The 22,097-nt window shown below is 62.6% G+C and overlaps 1 protein-coding gene across 1 annotated transcript; it reads left to right on the top strand.

Moving 5' to 3' along the window:
* Window positions 1–785: 785 nt before the first annotated feature.
* On the top strand, window positions 786–22,004 carry LOC311204609 (uncharacterized protein; the record flags this gene model as incomplete). The annotated part of the gene is made up of 12 exons (XM_084281010.1): window positions 786–857; window positions 1,211–2,075; window positions 3,280–3,513; window positions 4,282–4,515; window positions 5,284–5,506; window positions 6,738–6,859; window positions 8,064–8,297; window positions 15,512–15,714; window positions 15,850–16,120; window positions 16,242–16,740; window positions 19,038–19,202; window positions 21,593–22,004. Coding segments are annotated over 12 exons (3,534 nt in total), but the record flags the coding sequence as incomplete, so codon positions are not given.
* Window positions 22,005–22,097: the final 93 nt, after the last annotated feature.

The raw sequence follows: 22,097 nt of genomic DNA, 5'->3' as shown, positions 1-22,097 counted from the left end.
CCACTCCCAGTGCCTCCCAGTCCATCCCAGTGGCTCCCAGTTCCCTCCCAGTCCCCTCCCAGTCCCCTCCCAGTCCCTCCCAGTCCATCCCAGTGCCTCCCAGTCCGCTCCCAGTGCCTCCCAGTCCCCTCCCAGTCCCTTCCAGTCCATCCCAATGCCTCCCAGTCCGCTCCCAGTCCCCTCCCAGTCCCCTCCCAGTGCCTCCCAGTCAATCCCAGTGCATCCCAATCCCCCCCAGTCCCCTCTAACCCCCTCCTCTCCCCCTTCTCCCCCCCCCAGTTCCTGGAGCTGTGCTCCCAGCTGACCCAGGAGCACCCCGAGGTGCTGCCCTTCCTGTCCTCCCGCCTGCAGAAGAGCAGCCCCCTCCCAGTGCCTCCCAGTCCATCCCAGTTCCATCCTAGTGCCTCCCAGTCCATCCCAGTTCCCTCCCAGTCCATCCTAGTGCCTCTCTAGTGCTTCCCAGTCCATCCCAGTTCCATCCCAGTTCCTTCCCAGTCCATCCCAGTCTCCTCCCAGTGTCTCCCAATCAATCCCAGTGCCTCCCAGTCCCCTCCCAGTACATCCCCAGTGCCTCCCCAGTCCAACCCAGTCTTTTCCAGTCCTCTTCCAGACCATCCCAATTCCCTCCCAGTGCCTCCCAGTCCATCCCAGTGCCTCCCTAGTGCTTCCCAGTGCCTCCCAGTGCCCTCCCAGTCCCTTCCAGTGCCTCCCAGTCCCCTCCCAGTCTGTTCCAGTGCCTCCCAGTGCCCTCTAACCCCCTCCTCTCCCCCTTCTCCCCCCCCCAGTTCCTGGAGCTGTGCTCCCAGCTGACCCAGGAGCACCCCGAGGTGCTGCCCTTCCTGTCCTCCCGCCTCCCAGTGCCTCCCAGTGCCCCCAGTCCATCCCAGTGCCCCCCAGTCCCCTCCCAGTGCCTCCCAGTCCATCCCAGTTCCATCCCAGTACCTCCCTAGTGCCTCCCAGTCCATCCCAGTTCCCTCCCAGTCCATCCCAGTGCCTCTCTAGTGCTTCCCAGTCCATCCCAGTTCGTCCCAGTGCCTCCCAGTCCCCTCCCAGTGCCTCCCAGTCCATCCCAGTGCCTCCCAGTCCGCTCCTAGTCCCCTCCCAGTGCCTCCCAGTGCCCTCCCAGTCCCTTCCAGTGCCTCCCAGTCCCCTCCCAGTCTGTTCCAGTGCCTCCCAGTGCCCTCTAACCCCCTTCTCTCTCCTCCCCCAGTTCCTGGAGCTGTGCTCCCAGCTGACCCAGGAGCACCCCGAGGTGCTGCCCTTCCTGTCCTCCCGCCTGCAGAAGAGCAGCCCCCAGTTCCTGTGCTCGGCCGAGCTGCGCAACGTGCTGGGCCGCTGCCTGGCGCGGGTGCGGGCGCGGCGCGCCAAGGTCTACGTCTACATCAACGAGCTCTGCACCGTGCTCAAGGCCCACGGCGCCCGCCGCAAGCTGCCCCTGCTCCCCGCTCCTTCCTCCTCCTCCTCCTCCTCCTCCTCCTCCTTGACACCTCCTCCTCCTCTTGCTGCTGCTCCGTCCTCATCATCATCACCACCACCACCTCCTCCTCCTCCATCATCATCGTCCGCGGCACCGGCAGCGCCGCGCGGCGGCTCCAAGCGCCAGATCCGGTACCTGGAGAACCTGCTGCGCGTCTACACGGGGGAGATCCGGCGCCTCCAGGAGAGGGAGCTGGACCTGGACGAGCTGGACAGCGAGGACTCCACCTACCTCCAGGAGAGCCGGCTGAAGAGGAAGATGATGAGCATCTTCCAGCGGCTCTGCCAGCTGAAGGACTGCAGCAGCCTGACCGGCCGCGTCATCGAGCAGCGCATCCCCTACCGCGGCACCCGCTACCCCGAGGTCAACCGGCGCATCGAGCGCTTCATCAACCGGCCCGAGGTGTTCCCGGACTACGGGGACATCCTGAAGGTGATCCAGAAGGCCAACGCCCGCCACGGGCTGGGCCTGGCCAGGAGGCAGATGGAGAACATGGCTCAGGATGCTTTTCGGGAGGTGGGGAACCGGCTCCAGGAACGGCGGCACCTGGACCTGGTGTACAACTTCGGGAGCCACCTCACCGACCAGTACCGGCCCGGTGAGGGGGGGCTGGGGGGGTGGGGGAGGGGGTGGGAGAGCTTGGAGGGGTGGTGGAGCCCGTAGGGATGTGATGGAGCTCATAGGGGAGGTTGTGGAGGGGTGGTGGAGCTCGTAGAAGGTTGGTGGAGCCCATAAAGATGTGGTGGAGCTCATAGAGGAGCCCATAAGGGTGTGATGGAGCCCATAGGGGAGGTGGTGGAAGGGTGGTGGAGCTCATAGGGATGTGATAGAGCTCATACAATGTTGGTGGAGCTCACAGAGGAGGTTGTGGAAGGGTGGTGGAGCTCGTAGAAGGTTGGTGGAGCCCATAATGATGTGGTGGAGCCCATAGAGGAGATGGTGGAAGGGTGGTGGAACTCATAGGGGAGGTTGTGGAGGGGTGGTGGAGCTTGTAGGAGGTTGGTGGAGCCCATAAAGATGTGGTGGAGCTCATAGAGGAGCCCTTGAAGGTGTGGTGGAGCTCATAGAGGAGGTCGTAGAGGGGTGGTGGAGCTTGTAGAAGGTTGGTGGAGCCCATAGGAATATGGTGGAGCTCATAGGGGAGCCCTTAAGGGTGTGGTGGAGCTCATAGGGATATGGTGGAGCTCATAGAGGAGGTTGTGGAAGGGTGGTACAGCTCATAGAAGGTTGGTGGAGCTCATAGAGGAGGTTGTGGAAGGGTGGTGGAGCTCATAGGGATGTGATGGAGCTCATAGAGGAGTCCATAGGAATGTGGTAGAGCTCATAGGGGAGCTTGTAGAGAGGTGGTGGAGCTCATAGAAGGTGGGTGGAGCCCATAAGGATGTGGTGGAGCTCATAGAGCAGGTGGTAGAAGGGTGGTGGAGCTCATAGGTACATGATGGAGCTCATAGAGATGTGGTGAAGCTCACAGGGGAGGTTGTGAAAGGGTGGTGGAGCTCGTAGAAGGTTGGTGGAGCCCATGGAAATGTGTTGGAGCTCATAGAGGAGCTCTTAAAGGTGTATTGGAGCTCATAGGGGAGGTAGTGGAAGGGTGGTGGAGCTCATAGGGACGTGATGGAGCTTGTAGAGATGTGGTGGAGCTCGTAGAGGAGCCCTTAAGGATGTGTTGGAGCCCATAGGGGAGGTCATTGGGGTGTGATGCAGCTGATAGTGGAGGTTGCAGAGAGGTGCTGGAGCTCACAGGGGCTGGTGGAGCCCATCAGGCTGTGGTGGAGCCTGTGGGAGGCTGGTGGAGCTCCCAGAGCTCCGGCGCATCGAGCGCGTCACCCCCCGGCCCGAGGTGTTCCCGGACCACGGGGACATCCTGAAGGTGATCCAGAAGGCCAACGCCCGCCACGGGCTGGGCCTGGCCAGGAGGCAGATGGAGAACATGGCTCAGGATGCTTTTCGGGAGGTGGGGAACCGGCTCCAGGAACGGCGGCACCTGGACCTGGTGTACAACTTCGGGAGCCACCTCACCGACCAGTACCGGCCCGGTGAGGGGGGGCTGGGGGGGTCAGGGAGGGGGTGGGAGAGCTTGGAGGGGTGGTGGAGCCCGTAGGGATGTGATGGAGCTCATAGGGGAGGTTGTAGAGGGATGGTGGAGCTCGTAGAAGGTTGGTGGAGCCCATAAAGATGTGGTGGAGCTCATAGAGGAGCCCATAAGGGTGTGATGGAGCCCATAGGGGAGGTGGTGGAAGGGTGGTGGAGCTCATAGGGATGTGGTGGAGCTCATACAATGTTGGTGGAGCTCACAGAGGAGGTTGTGGAAGGGTGGTGGAGCTCGTAGAAGGTTGGTGGAGCCCATAAGGATGTGGTGGAGCCCATAGAGGAGATGGTGGAAGGGTGGTGGAACTCATAGGGGAGGTTGTGAAAGGGTGGTGGAGCTCGTAGAAGGTTGGTGGAGCCCATAAAGATGTGGTGGAGCTCATAGAGGAGCTCTTAAAGGTGTGTTGGAGCTCATAGAGGAGGTTGTAGAGGGGTGGTGGAGCTAGTAGAAGGTTGGTGGAGCCCATAGGAATGTGATGGAGCTCAGAGAGGAGCCCTTAAGGGTGTGGTGGAGCCCATAGGGGAGGTGGTGGAAGGGTGGTGGAGCTCATAGGGACGTGATGGAGCTCATGGAGATGTGGTGGAGCCCATAGGGGAGGTCATTGGGGTGTGATGCAGCTGATAGTGGAGGTTGCAGAGAGGTGCTGGAGCTCGCAAGGGCTGGTGGAGCCCATCAGGCTGTGGTGGAGCCTGTGGGAGGCTGGTGGAGCTCCCAGAGCTCCGGCGCATCGAGCGCGTCACCCCCCGGCCCGAGGTGTTCCCGGGCTACGGGGACATCCTGAAGGTGATCCAGAAGGCCAACGCCCGCCACGGGCTGGGCCTGGCCAGGAGGCAGATGGAGAACATGGCTCAGGATGCTTTTCGGGAGGTGGGGAACCGGCTCCAGGAACGGCGGCACCTGGACCTGGTGTACAACTTCGGGAGCCACCTCACCGACCAGTACCGGCCCGGTGAGGGGGGGCTGGGGGGGTGGGGGAGGGGGTGGGAGAGCTTGGAGGGGTGGTGGAGCCCGTAGGGATGTGATGGAGCTCATAGGGGAGGTTGTGGAGGGGTGGTGGAGCTCGTAGAAGGTTGGTGGAGCCCATAAAGATGTGGTGGAGCTGATAGAGGAGCCCATAAGGGTGTGATGGAGCCCATAGGGGAGGTGGTGGAAGGGTGGTGGAGCTCATAGGGATGTGATAGAGCTCATACAATGTTGGTGGAGCTCACAGAGGAGGTTGTGGAAGGGTGGTGGAGCTCGTAGAAGGTTGGTGGAGCCCATAATGATGTGGTGGAGCCCATAGAGGAGATGGTGGAAGGGTGGTGGAACTCGTAGGGGAGGTTGTGGAGGGGTGGTGGAGCTTGTAGGAGGTTGGTGGAGCCCATAAAGATGTGGTGGAGCTCATAGAGGAGCCCTTGAAGGTGTGGTGGAGCTCATAGAGGAGGTCGTAGAGGGGTGGTGGAGCTTGTAGAAGGTTGGTGGAGCCCATAGGAATGTGATGGAGCTCAGAGAGGAGCCCTTAAGGGTGTGGTGGAGCCCATAGGGGAGGTGGTGGAAGGGTGGTGGAGCTCATAGGGACGTGATGGAGCTCATGGAGATGTGGTGGAGCCCATAGGGGAGGTCATTGGGGTGTGATGCAGCTGATAGTGGAGGTTGCAGAGAGGTGCTGGAGCTCACAGGGGCTGGTGGAGCCCATCAGGCTGTGGTGGAGCCTGTGGGAGGCTGGTGGAGCTCCCAGAGCTCCGGCGCATCGAGCGCGTCACCCCCCGGCCCGAGGTGTTCCCGGACTACGGGGACATCCTGAAGGTGATCCAGAAGGCCAACGCCCGCCACGGGCTGGGCCTGGCCAGGAGGCAGATGGAGAACATGGCTCAGGATGCTTTTCGGGAGGTGGGGAACCGGCTCCAGGAACGGCGGCACCTGGACCTGGTGTACAACTTCGGGAGCCACCTCACCGACCAGTACCGGCCCGGTGAGGGGGGGCTGGGGGGGTTGGGGAGGGGGTGGGAGAGCTTGGAGGGGTGGTGGAGATCATAGGAGGTTGGTGGAGCTCATAGAGGAGGCCATAGGGACATGATGGAGCTCAAAGGAGAGGTTGTGGAGGAGTGGTGGAGCTCGTAGAAGGTTGGTGGAGCCCATAAGGATGTGGTGGAGCCCATAGAGATGTGGTGGAGCTGATAGAGGAGCCCTTAAGGGTGTAGTGGAGCTCATAGGGATGTGGTGGAGCTCATAGAGGAGCCCATGGGAACGTGGTGGAGCTGATAGGGGAGGTTGTAGAGGGGTGGTGGAGCTCATAGGGATGTGGTGGAGCTCATAGGGGAGGTTGTGAAAGGGTGGTGGAGCTCGTAGAAGGTTGGTGGAGCCCATAAGGATGTGGTGGAGCTCATAGAGATGTGGTGGAGCTCATAGAGGAGCCCTTAAGGGTGTGGTGGAGCTCATAAGGATGTGGTGGAGCTCATAGGGGAGGTTGTGGAGGGGTGGTGGAGCTCGTAGAAGGTTGGTGGAGCCCATAAGAATGTGGTGGAGCTCATAGAGATGTGGTGGAGCTCATAGAGGAGCCCTTAAGGGTGTGGTGGAGCTCATAGGGGAGGTTGTGGAAGGGTGGTGGAGCTCGTAGGAGGTTGGTGGAGCCCATGGAAATGTGGTGGAGCTCATAGAGGAGCCCTTAAAGGTGTGTTGGAGCTCATAGTGGAGGTTGTGGAAGGGTGGTGGAGCTCGTAGAAGGTTGGGGTAGCCCATGGAAATGTGGTGGAGCTCAGAGAGGAGGTGATGGAAGGGTGGTGGAGCTAATAAGGGCGTGATGGAGCTCATAGAGATGTGGTGGAGCTCATAGAGGAGCCCCTAAGGATATGGTGGAGCTCATAGGGGAGGTTGGGAAAGGGTGGTGGAGCTCGTAGGAGGTTGGTGGAGCCCATGGAAATGTGGTGGAGCTCATAGAGGAGCCCTTAAAGATGTGTTGGAGCTCATAGAAGAGGTTGTAGAGGGATGGTGGAGCTAGTAGAAGGTTGATGGAGCCCATATGTATGTGGTGGAGCTTATAGAAGAAGTTGTGGAAGGGTGGTGGAACTCCTAGAAGGTTGGTGGAGCTCATAGAGAAGCCCTTAAGGGTGTGGTGGAGCTCATAGGGGAGGTGGTGGAAGTGTGGTGGAGCTCATAGGGACGTGATGGAGCTCACGGGCTGGGCCTGGCCAGGAGGCAGATGGAGAACATGGCTCAGGATGCTTTTCGGGAGGTGGGGAACCAGCTCCAGGAACGGCGGCACCTGGACCTGGTGTACAACTTCGGGAGCCACCTCACCGACCAGTACCGGCCCGGTGAGGGGGGGCTGGGGGGGTTGGGGAGGGGGTGGGAGAGCTTGGAGGGGTGGTGGAGCCCGTAGGGATGTGATGGAGCTCATAGGGGAGGTTGTGGAGGGGTGGTGGAGCTCGTAGAAGGTTGGTGGAGCCCATAAAGATGTGGTGGAGCTCATAGAGGAGCCCATAAGGGTGTGATGGAGCCCATAGGGGAGGTGGTGGAAGGGTGGTGGAGCTCATAGGGATGTGATAGAGCTCATACAATGTTGGTGGAGCTCACAGAGGAGGTTGTGGAAGGGTGGTGGAGCTCGTAGAAGGTTGGTGGAGCCCATAATGATGTGGTGGAGCCCATAGAGGAGATGGTGGAAGGGTGGTGGAACTCGTAGGGGAGGTTGTGGAGGGGTGGTGGAGCTTGTAGGAGGTTGGTGGAGCCCATAAAGATGTGGTGGAGCTCATAGAGGAGCCCTTGAAGGTGTGGTGGAGCTCATAGAGGAGATCGTAGAGGGGTGGTGGAGCTTGTAGAAGGTTGGTGGAGCCCATAGGAATATGGTGGAGCTCATAGGGGAGCCCTTAAGGGTGTGGTGGAGCTCATAGGGATATGGTGGAGCTCATAGAGGAGGTTGTGGAAGGGTGGTACAGCTCATAGAAGGTTGGTGGAGCTCATAGAGGAGGTTGTGGAAGGGTGGTGGAGCTCATAGGGATGTGATGGAGCTCATAGAGGAGTCCATAGGAATGTGGTAGAGCTCATAGGGGAGCTTGTAGAGAGGTGGTGGAGCTCATGGAAGGTGGGTGGAGCCCGTAAGGATGTGGTGGAGCTCATAGAGGAGGTGGTAGAAGGGTGGTGGAGCTCATAGGTACATGATGGAGCTCATAGAGATGTGGTGAAGCTCACAGGGGAGGTTGTGAAAGGGTGGTGGAGCTCGTAGAAGGTTGGTGGAGCCCATGGAAATGTGTTGGAGCTCATAGAGGAGCTCTTAAAGGTGTATTGGAGCTCATAGGGGAGGTAGTGGAAGGGTGGTGGAGCTCATAGGGACGTGATGGAGCTCATAGAGATGTGGTGGAGCTCGTAGAGGAGCCCTTAAGGATGTGTTGGAGCCCATAGGGGAGGTCATTGGGGTGTGATGCAGCTGATAGTGGAGGTTGCAGAGAGCTGCTGGAGCTCGCAGGGGCTGGTGGAGCCCATCAGGCTGTGGTGGAGCCTGTGGGAGGCTGGTGGAGCTCCCAGAGCTCCGGCGCATCGAGCGTGTCACCCCCCGGCCCGAGGTGTTCCCGGACTACGGGGACATCCTGAAGGTGATCCAGAAGGCCAACGCCCGCCACGGGCTGGGCCTGGCCAGGAGGCAGATGGAGAACATGGCTCAGGATGCTTTTCGGGAGGTGGGGAACCGGCTCCAGGAACGGCGGCACCTGGACCTGGTGTACAACTTCGGGAGCCACCTCACCGACCAGTACCGGCCCGGTGAGGGGGGGCTGGGGGGGTTGGGGAGGGGGTGGGAGAGCTTGGAGGGGTGGTGGAGCCCGAAGGGATGTGATGGAGCTCATAGGGGAGGTTGTGGAGGGGTGGTGGAGCTTATAGAGGATGTTACAGAGGGGTGGTGGAGCTCGTAGAAGGTTGGTGGAGCCCATAAGGATGTGGTGGAGCTGATAGAGGAGCCCTTAAGGGTGTGGTGAAGCTCATAGGGATGTAGTGGAGCTCATAGGGGAGGTTGTGGAGGGGTGGTGGAGCTCATAGGGGAGGTTGTGGAGGGGTGGTGGAGCTCGTAGAAGGTTGGTGGAGCCCATAAGGATGTGGTGGAGCCCATAGAGATGTGGTGGAGCTGATAGAGGAGCCCTTAAGGGTGTAGTGGAGCTCATAGGGATGTGGTGGAGCTCATAGAGGAGCCCATGGGAACGTGGTGGAGCTGATAGGGGAGGTTGTAGAGGGATGGTGGAGCTCATAGGGATGTGGTGGAGCTCATAGGGGAGGTTGTGAAAGGGTGGTGGAGCTCGTAGAAGGTTGGTGGAGCCCATAAGGATGTGGTGGAGCTCATAGAGATGTGGTGGAGCTCATAGAGGAGCCCTTAAGGGTGTGGTGGAGCTCATAAGGATGTGGTGGAGCTCATAGGGGAGGTTGTGGAGGGGTGGTGGAGCTCATAGAAGGTTGGTGGAGCCCATAAGAATGTGGTGGAGCTCATAGAGATGTGGTGGAGCTCATAGAGGAGCCCTTAAGGGTGTGGTGGAGCTCATAGGGGAGGTTATGAAAGGGTGGTGGAGCTCGTAGAATGTTGGTGGAGCCCATAAGAATGTGGTGGAGCCCATAGGAATGTGATGGAGCTCATAGAGGAGCCCTTAAGGGTGTGGTGGAACTCATAGGGGAGGTTATGAAAGGGTGGTGGAGCTCGTAGAAGGTTGGGGGAACCCATGGAAATGTGGTGGAGCTCATAGAGGAGGTTGTTGAAGGGTGTTGGAGATCGTAGTAGGTTGGTGGAGCCCATGGAAATGTGGTGGAGCTCGTAGAGGAGCTCTTAAAGGTGTGTTGGAGCCCATAGGGGAGGTGGTGGAAGGGTGGTGGAGCTCATAGGGATGTGGTGGAGCTCATACAAGGTTGGTGGAGCTCACAGAGGTGGTTGTGGAGGGGTGGTGGAGCTCGTAGGAGGTTGGTGGAGCCCGTAGAAATGTGGTGGAGCTCACAGAGGAGCACATAGGGACGTGGTGGAGCTCATAGAAGGTTGGTGGAGCCCTTAAGGGTGTGGTGGAGCTCATAGTGGAGGTCACTGGGGGATAGTGGAGCTCGTAGGGATGTGATGGAGTTCATAGAAGAGGTCGTGGAAGGGTGGTGGAGCCCATAAGGATGCGGTGGAGCTCATAGAGGAGGTCGTGAGGGGGTTATGGAGCTCATAGGGGAGGTTGTGGAGAGGTGCTGGAGCTCGTAGAAGGTTGGTGGAGCCCATAAGGATGCGGTGGAGCTCATAGGGGAGTTCATTGGGGTGTGGTGGAGCTTGTAGGGGTGTGATGGATCTTGTAGGGGGAGGTGGTAGAGAGATGGTAGAGCTCGTATGAGGTTGATGGAGCCCATAGGAATGTGGTGGAGCACATAGGGTAGGTCATGAAGGGGTAGTGGAGCAAATAGGGGAGGTTTTGGAGGGGTGGTGGAGCTCATAGAAGAGTGATGGTGCCCATAGGAACGTGGTGGAGCTCATAGAGGTGGTTGTCGAGGGGTTTTGGAGCTTGTAGAAGGTTGGTGGAGCTCAGAGCAGGATGGTGGAGCTCATAGAGGTGGTTGGTAGAGCTTGGAGTAGTGTGGTGGAGCCCACAGGGGCATGGTGGAGCTCATAGAGGTACAATAGAGCTTGAAGGGAGGTTATGGAGCTCGTATGGGGCACGGTGGAGCTCACAGAAGGTTGGTGGAGCTTGTGGGGGGTGTGGTGGAGCTCATAGAGGTTTTGTTGGAACTCATGGAAGGTTGGTGGAGCTCATAAGGGGGTGATGGAGGTTGTAGAGGGGTGGTGGTGGCCATAGGGGTGTGATGGAGCTCGTAGGGGAGGTTGTGGAGGGGTGGTGGAGCTCGTAGAAAGTTAGTGGAGCCCATGAGGGTGTGGTGGAACTTGTAGGGGTGTGGTGGAGCTCGTAGAAGGTTGGTGGAGCTCAATAGGGGAGGTTGTAGAGACGTGGTGGAGCTCATAGAGGTCCTGATGGAGCTTGTAGAAGGTTGATGGAGCCCATAAGGATGTGGTGGAGCTCGTAGGGGAGGTCATGGTAGGGTGGAGCTTGTAGGGGGAGGTAGAGGTTGGTTGAGCTTGTGGGGGATGGTGGAGCTCATGGAGGGGTGCTGGAGCTTCTAGGAAGCTGTGGGACATCAAAAGGGTGGTGGAGCTTGTAGAGGATCAATAGATCAATAGAGCTTGTGGGGGTGGAGCTCAGGGGGGCACAGTGGAGCTCATAGAAGGTTCTGGGAGCTCTGAGGGGTGAGGTGGAGCCTATGGAGGGGTGGTAGAGCTTAAAGGGAGGTGGTGGAGCTCTTAGGAGGTCATTGGAGCTTCTGGAGAGGGTGATGGAGCCAACTTGAGGGCATTGGATATCATGGAGGGGGATGGAGCTCCTTGGCGGTCACTGGAGTTACTAGAAGGTTGATGGAGCCCGGACGAGGTTGATTGGAGCCTGTAGGATGTTGATGGAGCTCGTTGGGGGTCACTGGGGTTCCTGGAAGGTTGATGGAGCCCATAGGGGGGTGATTGAACCCATAGGACGTTGATGGAGCTTGTTGGAGGTTAGTGGAGATCCTGGAAGGTTGATGGAGCCAGGAGGAGGTTGATGGAGCCCATAGGACATTGATGGAGCTCGTTGGGGGTCACTGGGGCTCGTTGAGGGTCACTGGAGCTCATTAGGGGTCACCAGAGCTGATTAGAGGTCACTGAAGCTCTTGGAAGGTTCATGGAGCCCATAAGGGGGTGATGGGGCCTGGTGGAGGCTGATGGAGTCCATAGGACATTGGTGGAGCTTGTTGGGGGTTGTAGAGCTCGTTGGGAGTCATTTTGGCCCCTGGAAGGTTGATGGAGCCCATAGTGGGGTAGTGGAGCCCAGAGGACATTGATGGAGCCCAGAGGTTGTTGATGGAGCCCGTAAAACGTTGATGGAGCTTGTTGGGGGGTTGGTGGAGCTCCTTGGTGGTCACTGAAGCTCCTGGAAGGTTGATGGAGCCCAGAGGAGGTTGATGGAGCCTGGTGGAGGCTGTTTGAGCCCAGAGGATGTTGATGGAGCTTGTTGGGGTTTGTAGAGCTCATTGGCCATCAGTGGAACTCGTTAGGGGTTAGTGGAGCTCCTGGAAGGTTGATGGAGCCCATAAGGGGATGGTGGAGCCCATAGAACACTGATGGAGCTCATTGGGGGTCACTGGAGCTTGTTGGGGGTCACTGGAGCTCCTGGAAGGTTGATGGAGCCCATGAGGGGGTGATGGAGCCTGTAGGATGATGATGGAGCCTGTAGAACATTGATGGAGGTCATTGGCGGTCACTGGAGCTTCGGGAAAGTTGGTGGAGCCCAGAGCACATTGATGGAGCCTGAAGGACATTGATGGAGCTTGTTGGGGCTTGTGGAGCTCGTTGGGGATCACTGGGGCTCCTGGATGGTTGATGGAGCCCATGAGGGGGTGATGGAGCCTGTAGGATGTTGGTGGAGCTCATTGGGGTCACTGAAGCTCCTGGAAGGTTGATGGAGCCAGGAGGAGATTGATGGAGCTCGTTGGGGGTCATTGGGGCTTGTTTGGGTCACTGGAGCTCCTGGAAGGTTGATGGAGCCCATGAGGGGGTGATGGAGCCCATGAGGTGGTGGTGGAGCCCGTGAGGGGGTGATGGAGCCCATGAGGGGGTGATGGAGCCCATGAGGGGATGGTGGAGCCCATGAGGGGATGGTGGAGCCCATGAGGGGGTGGTGGAGCCCATGAGGCGATGGTGGAGCCCATGAGGGGGTGATGGAGCCCATGAGGGGATGGTAGAGACCATGAGGGGGTGGTGGAGCCCATGAGGGGGTGATGGAGCCCATGAGGGGATGGTGGAGCCCATGAGGCGATGGTGGAGCCCATGAGGGGGTGGTGGTGGAGCCCATGAGGGGGTAGTGGAGCCCATGGGGGGGGTTGGAGCCCATGAGGGGGTGGTGGAGCCCACGAGGGGATGGTAGGGGCCGTGAGGTGGTGATGGAGCCCATTAGGTGGTGATGGAGCCCATGAGGGGGTGATGGAGCCCATGAGGCGATGGTGGAGCCCATGAGGGAGTGATGGAGCCCATGAGGCGATGGTGGAGCCCGTGATTGGATGATGGAGCCCGTGAGGGGGTGATGGAGCCCATGAGGGGATGGTGGAGCCCATGAGGGGATGGTGGAGCCCGTGAGGGGTTGATGGAGCCAGTGAGGGGATGATGGAGCCCATGAGGGGATGGTGGAGCCCATGAGGGGGTGATGGAGCCCATGAGGGGATGGTGGAGCCCATGAGGGGGTGATGGAGCCCATGAGGGGATGGTGGAGCCCATGAGGGGGTGATGGAGCCCATGAGGGGATGGTGGAGCCCATGAGGGGGTGATGGAGCCCATGAGAGGATGGTGGAGCCCATGAGGGGGTGATGGAGCCCATGAGGTGGTGACGGAACTCGTGAGGTGGTGATGGAGCCCACGAGGGGGTGATGGAGCCCACGAGAGGATGATGGAGCCCATGATGGGATGATGGAGCCCGTGAGGGGGTGATGGAGCCCATGAGGGGGTGATGGAGCCCACGAGGGGATGATGGAGCCCACGAGGGGATGATGGAGCCCGTGAGGGGGTGATGGAGCCCACGAGGGGGTGATGGAGCCCACGAGGGGATGGTGGAGCCCACGAGGGGATGGTGGAGCCCATGAGGGGGTGATGGAGCCCATGAGAGGATGGTGGAGCCCATGAGGGGGTGATGGAGCCCATGAGGTGGTGACGGAACTCGTGAGGTGGTGATGGAGCCCACGAGGGGGTGATGGAGCCCACGAGGGGGTGATGGAGCCCACGAGGGGGTGATGGAGCCCATGATGGGATGATGGAGCCCGTGAGGGGGTGATGGAGCCCATGAGGGGGTGATGGAGCCCACGAGGGGATGATGGAGCCCACGAGGGGATGATGGAGCCCGTGAGGGGGTGATGGAGCCCGTGAGGGGGTGATGGAGCCCATGAGGGGGTGATGGAGCCCGTGAGGGGGTGGTGGAGCCCATGAGGGGGTGATGGAGCCCATGAGGGGGTGGTGGAGCACGTAGGATGTTGATGGAGTCTGTGGAACATTGATGGAGCTTGTTGGGGGTCACTGGGGCTCCTGGATCTCGTTAGGGGTCACTGGAGTTCATTGGGGGTCACTGGGGCTCATTAGGGATTGTAGAGCTCGTTAGAGGTCCCTGAAGCTTGTTAGGGGTCACTGGGTCTCGTTAGGGTCCCTGGAGCTCATTAGGGGTCCCTGGGGCTCATTGGGGTCCCTGGAGCTCATTGGGGTCCCTGGAGCTCATTAGGGGGTCCATGGAGCTCATTAAGAGTTCCTGGGGCTCATTGGGGTCCCTGGAGCTCATTAGGGGGTCCATGGAGCTCATTAAGAGTTCCTGGGGCTCATTGGGGTCCCTGGAACTCATTAGGGGGTCCCTGGGGTTCGTTAGGGGGTCCCTGGGGTTCGTTAGGGGTCCCTGGAGCTCATTGGGGTCCGTGGAGCTCATTAGGGGGTCCATGGAGCTCATTAAGAGTTCCTGGGGCTCATTGGGGTCCCTGGAACTCATTAGGGGGTTCCTGGGGTTCGTTAGGGGGTCCCTGGGGTTTGTTAGGGGTCCCTGGGACTCGTTGGGGTCACTGGAGCTCATTAGGGGGTCCATGGAGCTCATTAAGAGTTCCTGGGGCTCATTGGGGTCCCTGGAACTCATTAGGGGGTTCCTGGGGTTCGTTAGGGGGTCCCTGGGGTTTGTTAGGGGTCCCTGGAACTCGATGGGGTCACTGGGGCTCCTGGAGCTCAACAGGGGCTCCTGGATCTCGTTAGGGGTCACTGGAGTTCATTGGGGGTCACTGGGGCTCATTAGGGGTTGTAGAGCTCGTTAGGGGTCCCTGAAGCTTGTTAGGGGTCCCTGGGTCTCGTTAGGGGTCCCTGGAGCTCATTAGGGGTCCCTGGGGCTCATTGGGGTCCCTGGAGCTCATTGGGGTCCCTGGAACTCATTAGGGGGTTCCTGGGGTTCGTTAGGGGGTCCCTGGGGTTTGTTAGGGGTCCCTGGGACTCGTTGGGGTCACTGGGGCTCCTGGAGCTCAACAGGGGCTCCTGGATCTCGTTAGGGGTCACTGGAGTTCATTGGGGGTCACTGGGGCTCATTAGGGGTTGTAGAGCTCGTTAGGGGTCCCTGAAGCTTGTTAGGGGTCCCTGGGTCTCGTTAGGGGTCCCTGGAGCTCATTAGGGGTCCCTGGGGCTCATTGGGGTCCCTGGAGCTCATTGGGGTCCCTGGAGCTCATTAGGGGGTCCCTGGAGCTCATTAAGAGTTCCTGGGGCTCATTGGGGTCCCTGGAGCTCATTAGGGGGTCCATGGAGCTCATTAAGAGTTCCTGGGGCTCATTGGGGTCCCTGGAACTCATTAGGGGGTTCCTGGGGTTCGTTAGGGGGTCCCTGGGGTTTGTTAGGGGTCCCTGGGACTCGTTGGGGTCACTGGGGCTCCTGGAGCTCAACAGGGGCTCCTGGATCTCGTTAGGGGTCACTGGAGTTCATTGGGGGTCACTGGGGCTCATTAGGGGTTGTAGAGCTCGTTAGGGGTCCCTGAAGCTTGTTAGGGGTCCCTGGGTCTCGTTAGGGGTCCCTGGAGCTCATTAGGGGTCCCTGGGGCTCATTGGGGTCCCTGGAGCTCATTAGGGGTCCCTGGAACTCATTAGGGGGTCCCTGGGGTTCGTTAGGGGGTCCCTGGGGTTCATTAGGGGTCCCTGGAGCTCATTGGGGTCCCTGGAACTCATTAGGGGGTCCCTGGGGTTCGTTAGGGGGTCCCTGGGGTTCATTAGGGGTCCCTGGAGCTCATTGGGGTCCCTGGAACTCATTAGGGGGTCCCTGGGGTTCGTTAGGGGTCCCTGGAGCTCATTAGGGGTCCCTGGGACACATTGGGGTCCCTGGAGCTCGTTGCCCCATCCCGAGGGTCTCTCACCACTGACCCCCTCCCCCCCCCAAATCTCCCCCTCCCCAGGGATGGACCCGGCGCTGGGGGACCCGGAACTGGCCAAGCGTCTGCGGAAGAACCGGACGGTGGCGCTGACGCGCCTGGATGACGTCATCTCGCACTACGCGCAGCTGCAGGACGAGAGCGAGGAGGAGGAGCGCGGGCGCAAGCGGGCGGCGCGGCGCCGGGGGCACCCCACCCCCCCCGGCACCCCCAGAGCCCCCCCACGGGTGAGGAAGTTGGGAGGGGGGTGGATTTGGGGGGGGAGGGGTGGCGATGACGTCACGGCGGTGGCGGCGATGACGTCACGGCGGTGGCGGCGGTGACGTCACGGCGACGGCGATGACGTCACCCGCCCGCCGCAGAGCCCAGCGTCCGCTAAGAGCCGGGAGGAAGAGGAAGAGGAGGAGGAGGAGGAAGAGGAGGAAGAGGAAGAAGAGGAGGAAGAGTCAGAAGAGGAAGAGGAAGAGGAAGAAGGCTCCTCGTCGGAGGCGGACGCCGCCGCGCCGCGCCGCGATGACGTCACCGCTGACGTCACCAAGGAGGAAGAGGAGGAAGAGAAGAAGGAGGAGGAGGAGGAGGAAGAGGAAGAGGAAGGTCGCGGTGATGGAGGCGGCGCCGCGGCGCCGGCACAGGGTGGGTACAGATGGTGGTGGAGGGGTGAAGACACCCCCCCCCCCCCCTTATTTTGGGGGGGATAGGAAGTGGGGTGTGACCCCCCCCCCATCTCCCCAAACCTTCCCCTCCCCCCCCCCAGATGACGTCATCACGCCGACGCCGTGGCCGCCCCCCGAGGAAGAAGAGGCGACGCCGAAGGCAGCGGCCACCCTGCCCCCCCCCTCAGCCCCCCCCTCGCCCTCCCCCCCCCAGCTCTTCGTTTTGGAGATCGAAACGTTACCCCTGGAACCCCCAGAGACCCCCCCAGCCCCTCCCCCGCCCCCCAAAACCGCCCCCCCCTCCCCACAACCCTCCGAACCCCCCCAACCCCCCCCCGACCCCCCCCAAATCTCTGCCCCCCCCAAGGAAGCCGAATCGAGGGGGGGGGCGGGGGGGAAATGTCACCATTGGACTTACCAACACCCCTCCCCCAAAAAGCTGCACCCCCCCCGCCGAGTGCTGGGGAAGGAGGGGGGGGCTGGGGAGGGGGATTTGGGGGGGGACGGGGGGGGCACGGCCATCACCTCCACCAGCCTCAACGGGGGCCCCCAGCCCCCCCCCGCCAAGAGGAGCCGGCTGGAGCTGCGCGGAGGCGGCAGGTATTGGGGGGGGGGGAGAGGAGGGGGGGCTGGGGGGGGATAAAGGGGGTTTGGGGGGGAAATGAGGGGGTTTGGGGGGGTAATAAAGGGGTTTGGGGGGAGATTTGGGGGGGCTCGGGGGGGAATAAGGGGGTTTGGGGGGGAATAAGGGGGTCTGGGGGGGACCAAGTGGGTTTGGGGGACCTGGGGGGGAAATAAAGGGGTCTGGGGGGAGATTTGGGGGGCTCGGGGGGGAATAAGGGGGTTTGGGAGGGTAATAAAGGGATCTGGGGGGAGATTTGGGGGTCTTGGTGGGGAATAAGGGGGTTTGGGGGGGGATCAAGTGGGTCTGGGGGGGAAATCAGGGGGTTTGGGGGGATCAAGTGGGTTTGGGGGGGAAATAAAGGGGTCTGGGGGGAGATTGGGGGGTCTCAGGGGGGACCAAGTGGGTTTGGGGGGGCCTGGGGGGGAAATAAAGGGGTTTGGAGGGAGATTTGGGGGGCTCGGGGGGGAATAAGGGGGGGTTGGGGGGTAACAAAGGGGTTTGGAGGGAGATTTGGGGGTCTCAGGGGGGGACCAAGTGAGTTTGGGGAGGCCTGGGGGGGAAATAAAGGGGTTTGGAGGGAGATTTGGGGGGCTCGGGGGGGAATAAGGGGGGTTGGGGGGGAATAAGGGGGTCTGGGGGGGGACCAAGTGGGTTTGGGGGACCTGGGGGGGAAATAAAGGGGTCTGGGGGGAGATTTGGGGGTCTTGGGGGAAATAAGGGGGTTTGGGGGGGATCAAGTGGGCTTGGGGGGGGAAATAAGGGGGTTTGGGGGGGTAATAAAGGGGTCTGGGGGGAGATTTGGGGGGCTCGGGGGGGAATAAGGGGGTTTGGGGGGGTTATAAAGGGGTCTGGGGGGAGATTTGGGGGTCTTGGTGGGGAATAAGGGGGTTTGGGGGGGATCAGGTGGGTCTGGGGGGGAAATCAGGGGGTTTGGGGGGATCAAGTGGGTTTAGGGGGGAAATAAAGGGGTCTGGGGGGAGATTGGGGGGTCTCAGGGGGGACCAAGTGGGTTTGGAGGGGCCTGGGGGGGAAATAAAGGGGTTTGGAGGGAGATTTGGGGGGCTCGGGGGGGAATAAGGGGGGTTGGGGGGTAATAAAGGGGTTTGGAGGGAGATTTGGGGGGCTCAGGGGGGGACCAAGTGGGTTTGGGGGGGCCTGGGGGGGAAATAAAGGGGTTTGGAGGGAGATTTGGGGGTCTCGGGGGGGAATAAGGGGGTTTGGGGGGGATCAAGTGGGTCTGGGGGGGAAATAAGGGGGTTTGGGGGGAGATTTGGGGGTCTTGGGGGGAAATAAGGGGGTTTGGGGGGATCAAGTGAGTTTGGGAGGGGTAATAAAGGGGTCTGGGGGGAGATTTGGGGGGCTCGGGGGGGAATAAGGGGGTTTGGGGGGGTAATAAAGGGGTTTGGAGGGAGATTTGGGGGTCTCAGGGGGGACCAAGTGGGTTTGGGGGGGAAATAAAGGGGTCTGGGGGGAGATTTGGGGGTCTCAGGGGGGGAAAAAGGGGGTTTGGGCGGGATCAAGTGGGTCTGGGGGGGAAATACGGGGGTTTGGGGGGAGATTTGGGGGTCTTGGGGGGAAATAAGGGGGTTTGGGGGGATCAAGTGAGTTTGGGAGGGGTAATAAAGGGGTCTGGGGGGAGATTTGGGGGTCTCGGGGGAAATAAGGGCGTTTGGGGGGAAATAAAGGGGTCTGGGGGGAGATTTGGGGGTCTCAGGGAATAAGGGGGTTTGGGGGGGATCAAGTGGGTTTTGGGGGGGATCAAGTGGGTTTGGGGGGGAAATAAAGGGGTCTGGGGGAGATTTGGGGGTCTCAGGGGGGATCATGTGAGTTTGGGGGGGCCTGGGGGGGAATTAAGGGGGTCTGGGGGGAGATAAAGGGGGTTTGGGGGGAATAAGGAGGTCTTGGGGAAATAAGGAGGTTTATTGGGGTCTGGGGGAGGAAATAAGGGGGTCTGGGGGTGGAATTGGGGGTTCAGTGGGGTCTGGGGGTGTTTATTGGGGTCTGGGGGTGGAATTGGGGGTTCAGTGGGGTCTGGGGGTGTTTATTGGGGTCTGGGGGGGAATTGGGGGTTCAGTGGGGTCTGGGGGTGTTTATTGGGGTCTGGGGGGGAATTGGGGGTTCAGTGGGGTCTGGGGGTGTTTATTGGGGTCTGGGGGGGAATTGGGGGTTCAGTGGGGTCTGGGGGTGTTTATTGGGGTCTGGGGGGGGGATTGGGGGCTCAGTGGGGTCTGGGGGGGGTACTGACATTGTGCCCCCCCCCCTCTCCCCCCAGCATCGAGGTGCACAGCGAGGATGAGGATGAGGAGGTGGGGAGGGGGCTGCCCCCCCCCTCCCGGCACAGCCCCCTCCCCGATTCCACCCTGGCCGACTCCCCCGGGAGGGACCTGGTGAGCAGCTCCCAGGGCAGCCCCCAGCGCCCCCCCCCAAGGCCTGCAAGGTGAGGGGTTGGGGGGGAGCCTGGGGGTCCCAATCCTGCCCTGGGGGGGGGGCTCTGGGGGTCCCTGTCCTGCTGGGGGGGGTCCTGGGGGCTCCCATCCTCCTGGGGGGGGTCCCAGTCCTGCCCTGGGGGTCCCTGTCCTGCTGGGGTGGGTCTTGGGGGCTCCCATCCTCCTGGGGGGGGTCCCTGGGGGTCCCAATGCTGCCCTGGGGGGGGGCTCTGGGGGTCCCTGTTCTGCTGGGGTGGGTCTTGGGGGCTCCCATCCTCCTGGGGGGGTCCCTGGGGTTCCCAGTCCTGCCCTGGGGGGTCCCTGAAGGTCCCAGTCCTGCCCTGGTGGGGGGGGCTCTAAGGGTCCCTGTCCTGCTGGGGGGTCCCAGGGGGTCCCAGTCCTGCCCTGGGGCAGGGTTCTGGGGGGGTCCCTGTCCTGCTGGGGGGTCCCAGTCCTGGTCTGGGGGGTCCCAGGGGGTCCAGGTCCTGCCCTGGGGTGGGGTTCTGGGGGTCCCAGTCCTGGTGTGGGGGGTCCCAGGGGGTCCCAGTCCTGCTGGGGGGTCCCAGTCCTGGTCTGGGGGGTCCCAGGGGGTCCAGGTCCTGCCCTGGGATGGGGTTCTGGGGGTCCCAGTCCTGGTGTGGGGGGTCCCAGGGGGTCCCAGTCCTGCTGGGGGGTCCCAGTCCTGGTGTGGGGGGTCCCAGGGGGTCCCTGTCCTGCTGGGAGGTCCCAGTCCTGCCCTGGGGGGGGGGGGGGGGTCCCAGGGGGTCCCAGTCCTGCCCTAGGGCGGGGTTCTGGGGGTCCCTGTCCTGCTGGGGGGTGTTCCAGGGGGTCCCAGTCCTGCTCTGGGGGGGGGGGTCCCTGGGGGGTCCCAGTCCTGCCCTGGGGTGGGGTTCTGGGGGTCCCAGTCCTGGTGTGGGGGGTCCCAGGGGGTCCCAGTCCCCCTGCCCTGGGGTGGGGTTCTGGGGGTCCCAGTCCTGGCCTGGGGGGTCCCAGGGGGGTCCCAGTCCTGCCCTGGGGGGGGTGCTCTGGGGGTCCCTGTCCTGCTGAGGGGTCCCAGTCCTGCCCTGGGGAGGGGCTGTGGGGTGGGCTCTGGGGGTCCCTGTCCTGCTGGGGGGTCCCAGTCCTGCCCTGGGGGGGGGGGGTCCCAGGGGTCCCAGTCCTGCCCTGGGGCGGGGTTCTGGGGGTCCCTGTCCTGCTGGGGGGGTCCCAGAGGGTCCCAGTCCTGCCGTGGTGGGGGGTTCTGGGGGTCCCTGTCCTGCTGGGGGGTCCCAGTCCTGGTCTGGGGGTTCCCAGGGGGTCCCAGTCCTGCCCTGGGGTGGGGTTCTGGGGGTCCCAGTCCTGGTGTGGGGGGTCCCAGGGGGTCCCAGTCCTGCTGGGGGGTCCCAGTTCTGGTCTGGGGGGTCCCAGGGGGTCCCAGTCCTGCCCTGGGTGGGGTTCTGGGGGTCCCAGTCCTGGTGTGGGGGGTCCCAGAGGGTCCCAGTCCTGCCCTGGGGTGGGGTTCTGGGGGTCCCAGTCCTGCTGGCGGGTCCCTGAGGGGTCCCAGTCCTGCCCTGGGGGGGGGTCTGGGGGTCCCTGTCCTGCTGGGGGGTCCCAGTCCTGGTCTGGGGGGTCCCAGCGGGTCCCAGTCCTGCTGGGGGGTCCCTGTCCTGCTGGGGGGGTCCCAGGGGGTCCCAGTCGTGCCCTGGTGGGGGGGCTCTAAGGGTCCCAGTCCTGGTGTGGGGGTTCCCAGGGGGTCCCAGTCCTGCCCTGAGGGGGGGGGTCTGGGGGTCCCTGTCCTGCTGGGGGGTCCCAGGGGGTCCCAGTCCTGGTCTGGGGGGTCCCAGTCCTGGTGTGGGGGGTCCCAGGGGGTCCCAGTCCTGGTCTGGGGGGTCCCAGTCCTGGTGTGGGGGGTCCCAGGGGGTCCCAGTCCTGCTGGGGGGTCCCAGTCCTGGTGTGGGGGGTCCCAGGGGGTCCCAGTCCTGCTGGGGGGTCCCAGTCGTGGTGTGGGGGGTCCCAGGGGGTCCCAGTCCTGGTGTGGGGGGTCCCAGTCCTGGTGTGGGGGGTCCCAGGGGGTCCCAGTCCTGCTGGGGGGTCCCAGTCCTGGTGTGGGGGGTCCCAGGGGGTCCCAGTCCTGCTGGGGGGTCCCAGTCGTGGTGTGGGGGGTCCCAGGGGGTCCCAGTCCTGGTCTGGGGGGTCCCAGTCCTGGTGTGGGGGGTCCCAGGGGGTCCCAGTCCTGGTGTGGGGGGTCCCAGTCCTGGTGTGGGGGGTCCCAGGGGGTCCCAGTCCTGCTGGGGGGTCCCTGTCCTGGTGTGGGGGGTCCCAGGGGGTCCCAGTCCTGCCCTGGGTGGGGGTCTGTGTGTGTGTGTGCCCCCCCCCCATGGCTGTGCCCCCCCAAACACGTACCCCCCCCCCCCCTCCCCAGACCAGCGTGGCGACGCAGTGCGACCCCGAGGAGATCATCGTGCTGTCGGACTCGGACTAGCCCCGCCCCCTCCGGGCCAGGCCACGCCCCCTCCGGGCCAGGCCACGCCCCCCTCCCTCCGGCTCGGCCAATCCCCGGCCAAGCCACCCCCCCTCCCCCGTGGTCAGACCACGCCCCCTCCCGCCCTGGCCACACCCCCCATGGGGTCAGGCCACGCCCCTTTGTGGATCCCGCCCCCTCATTGGCTACGCCTCCCCCCCAGCCCCGCCCCCGTCCCGCGCCCGGCCCCGCCCCCAATAAAGCTCCGTTTTGTTACTGCGCCCCCGGCGCGGCCCCTTTAAGAGGCTCCAGCCCCCCCCCCCCGGAGTGGGCGTGGCCTGAGCGGGGGGCGTGGCCAATCAGGGCGGGTTAAAGGGGCCGTGACGTGGCGGGAGGGGGCGGGGCCGAGGAGGGAGGGGGGCGGGGCCGGGCCCGGAGGGGGCGGGGCCGAGGGGGGAGCGCCAAG

Source organism: Gallinula chloropus, assembly GCF_964237585.1.
Source record: "Gallinula chloropus genome assembly, contig: HAP1_SCAFFOLD_588, whole genome shotgun sequence".
NCBI lineage: Eukaryota > Metazoa > Chordata > Aves > Gruiformes > Rallidae > Gallinula > Gallinula chloropus.
The sequence above is the reverse complement of the archived record's forward strand: the minus strand, read 5'-3'. Positions and strand labels throughout refer to the sequence as shown.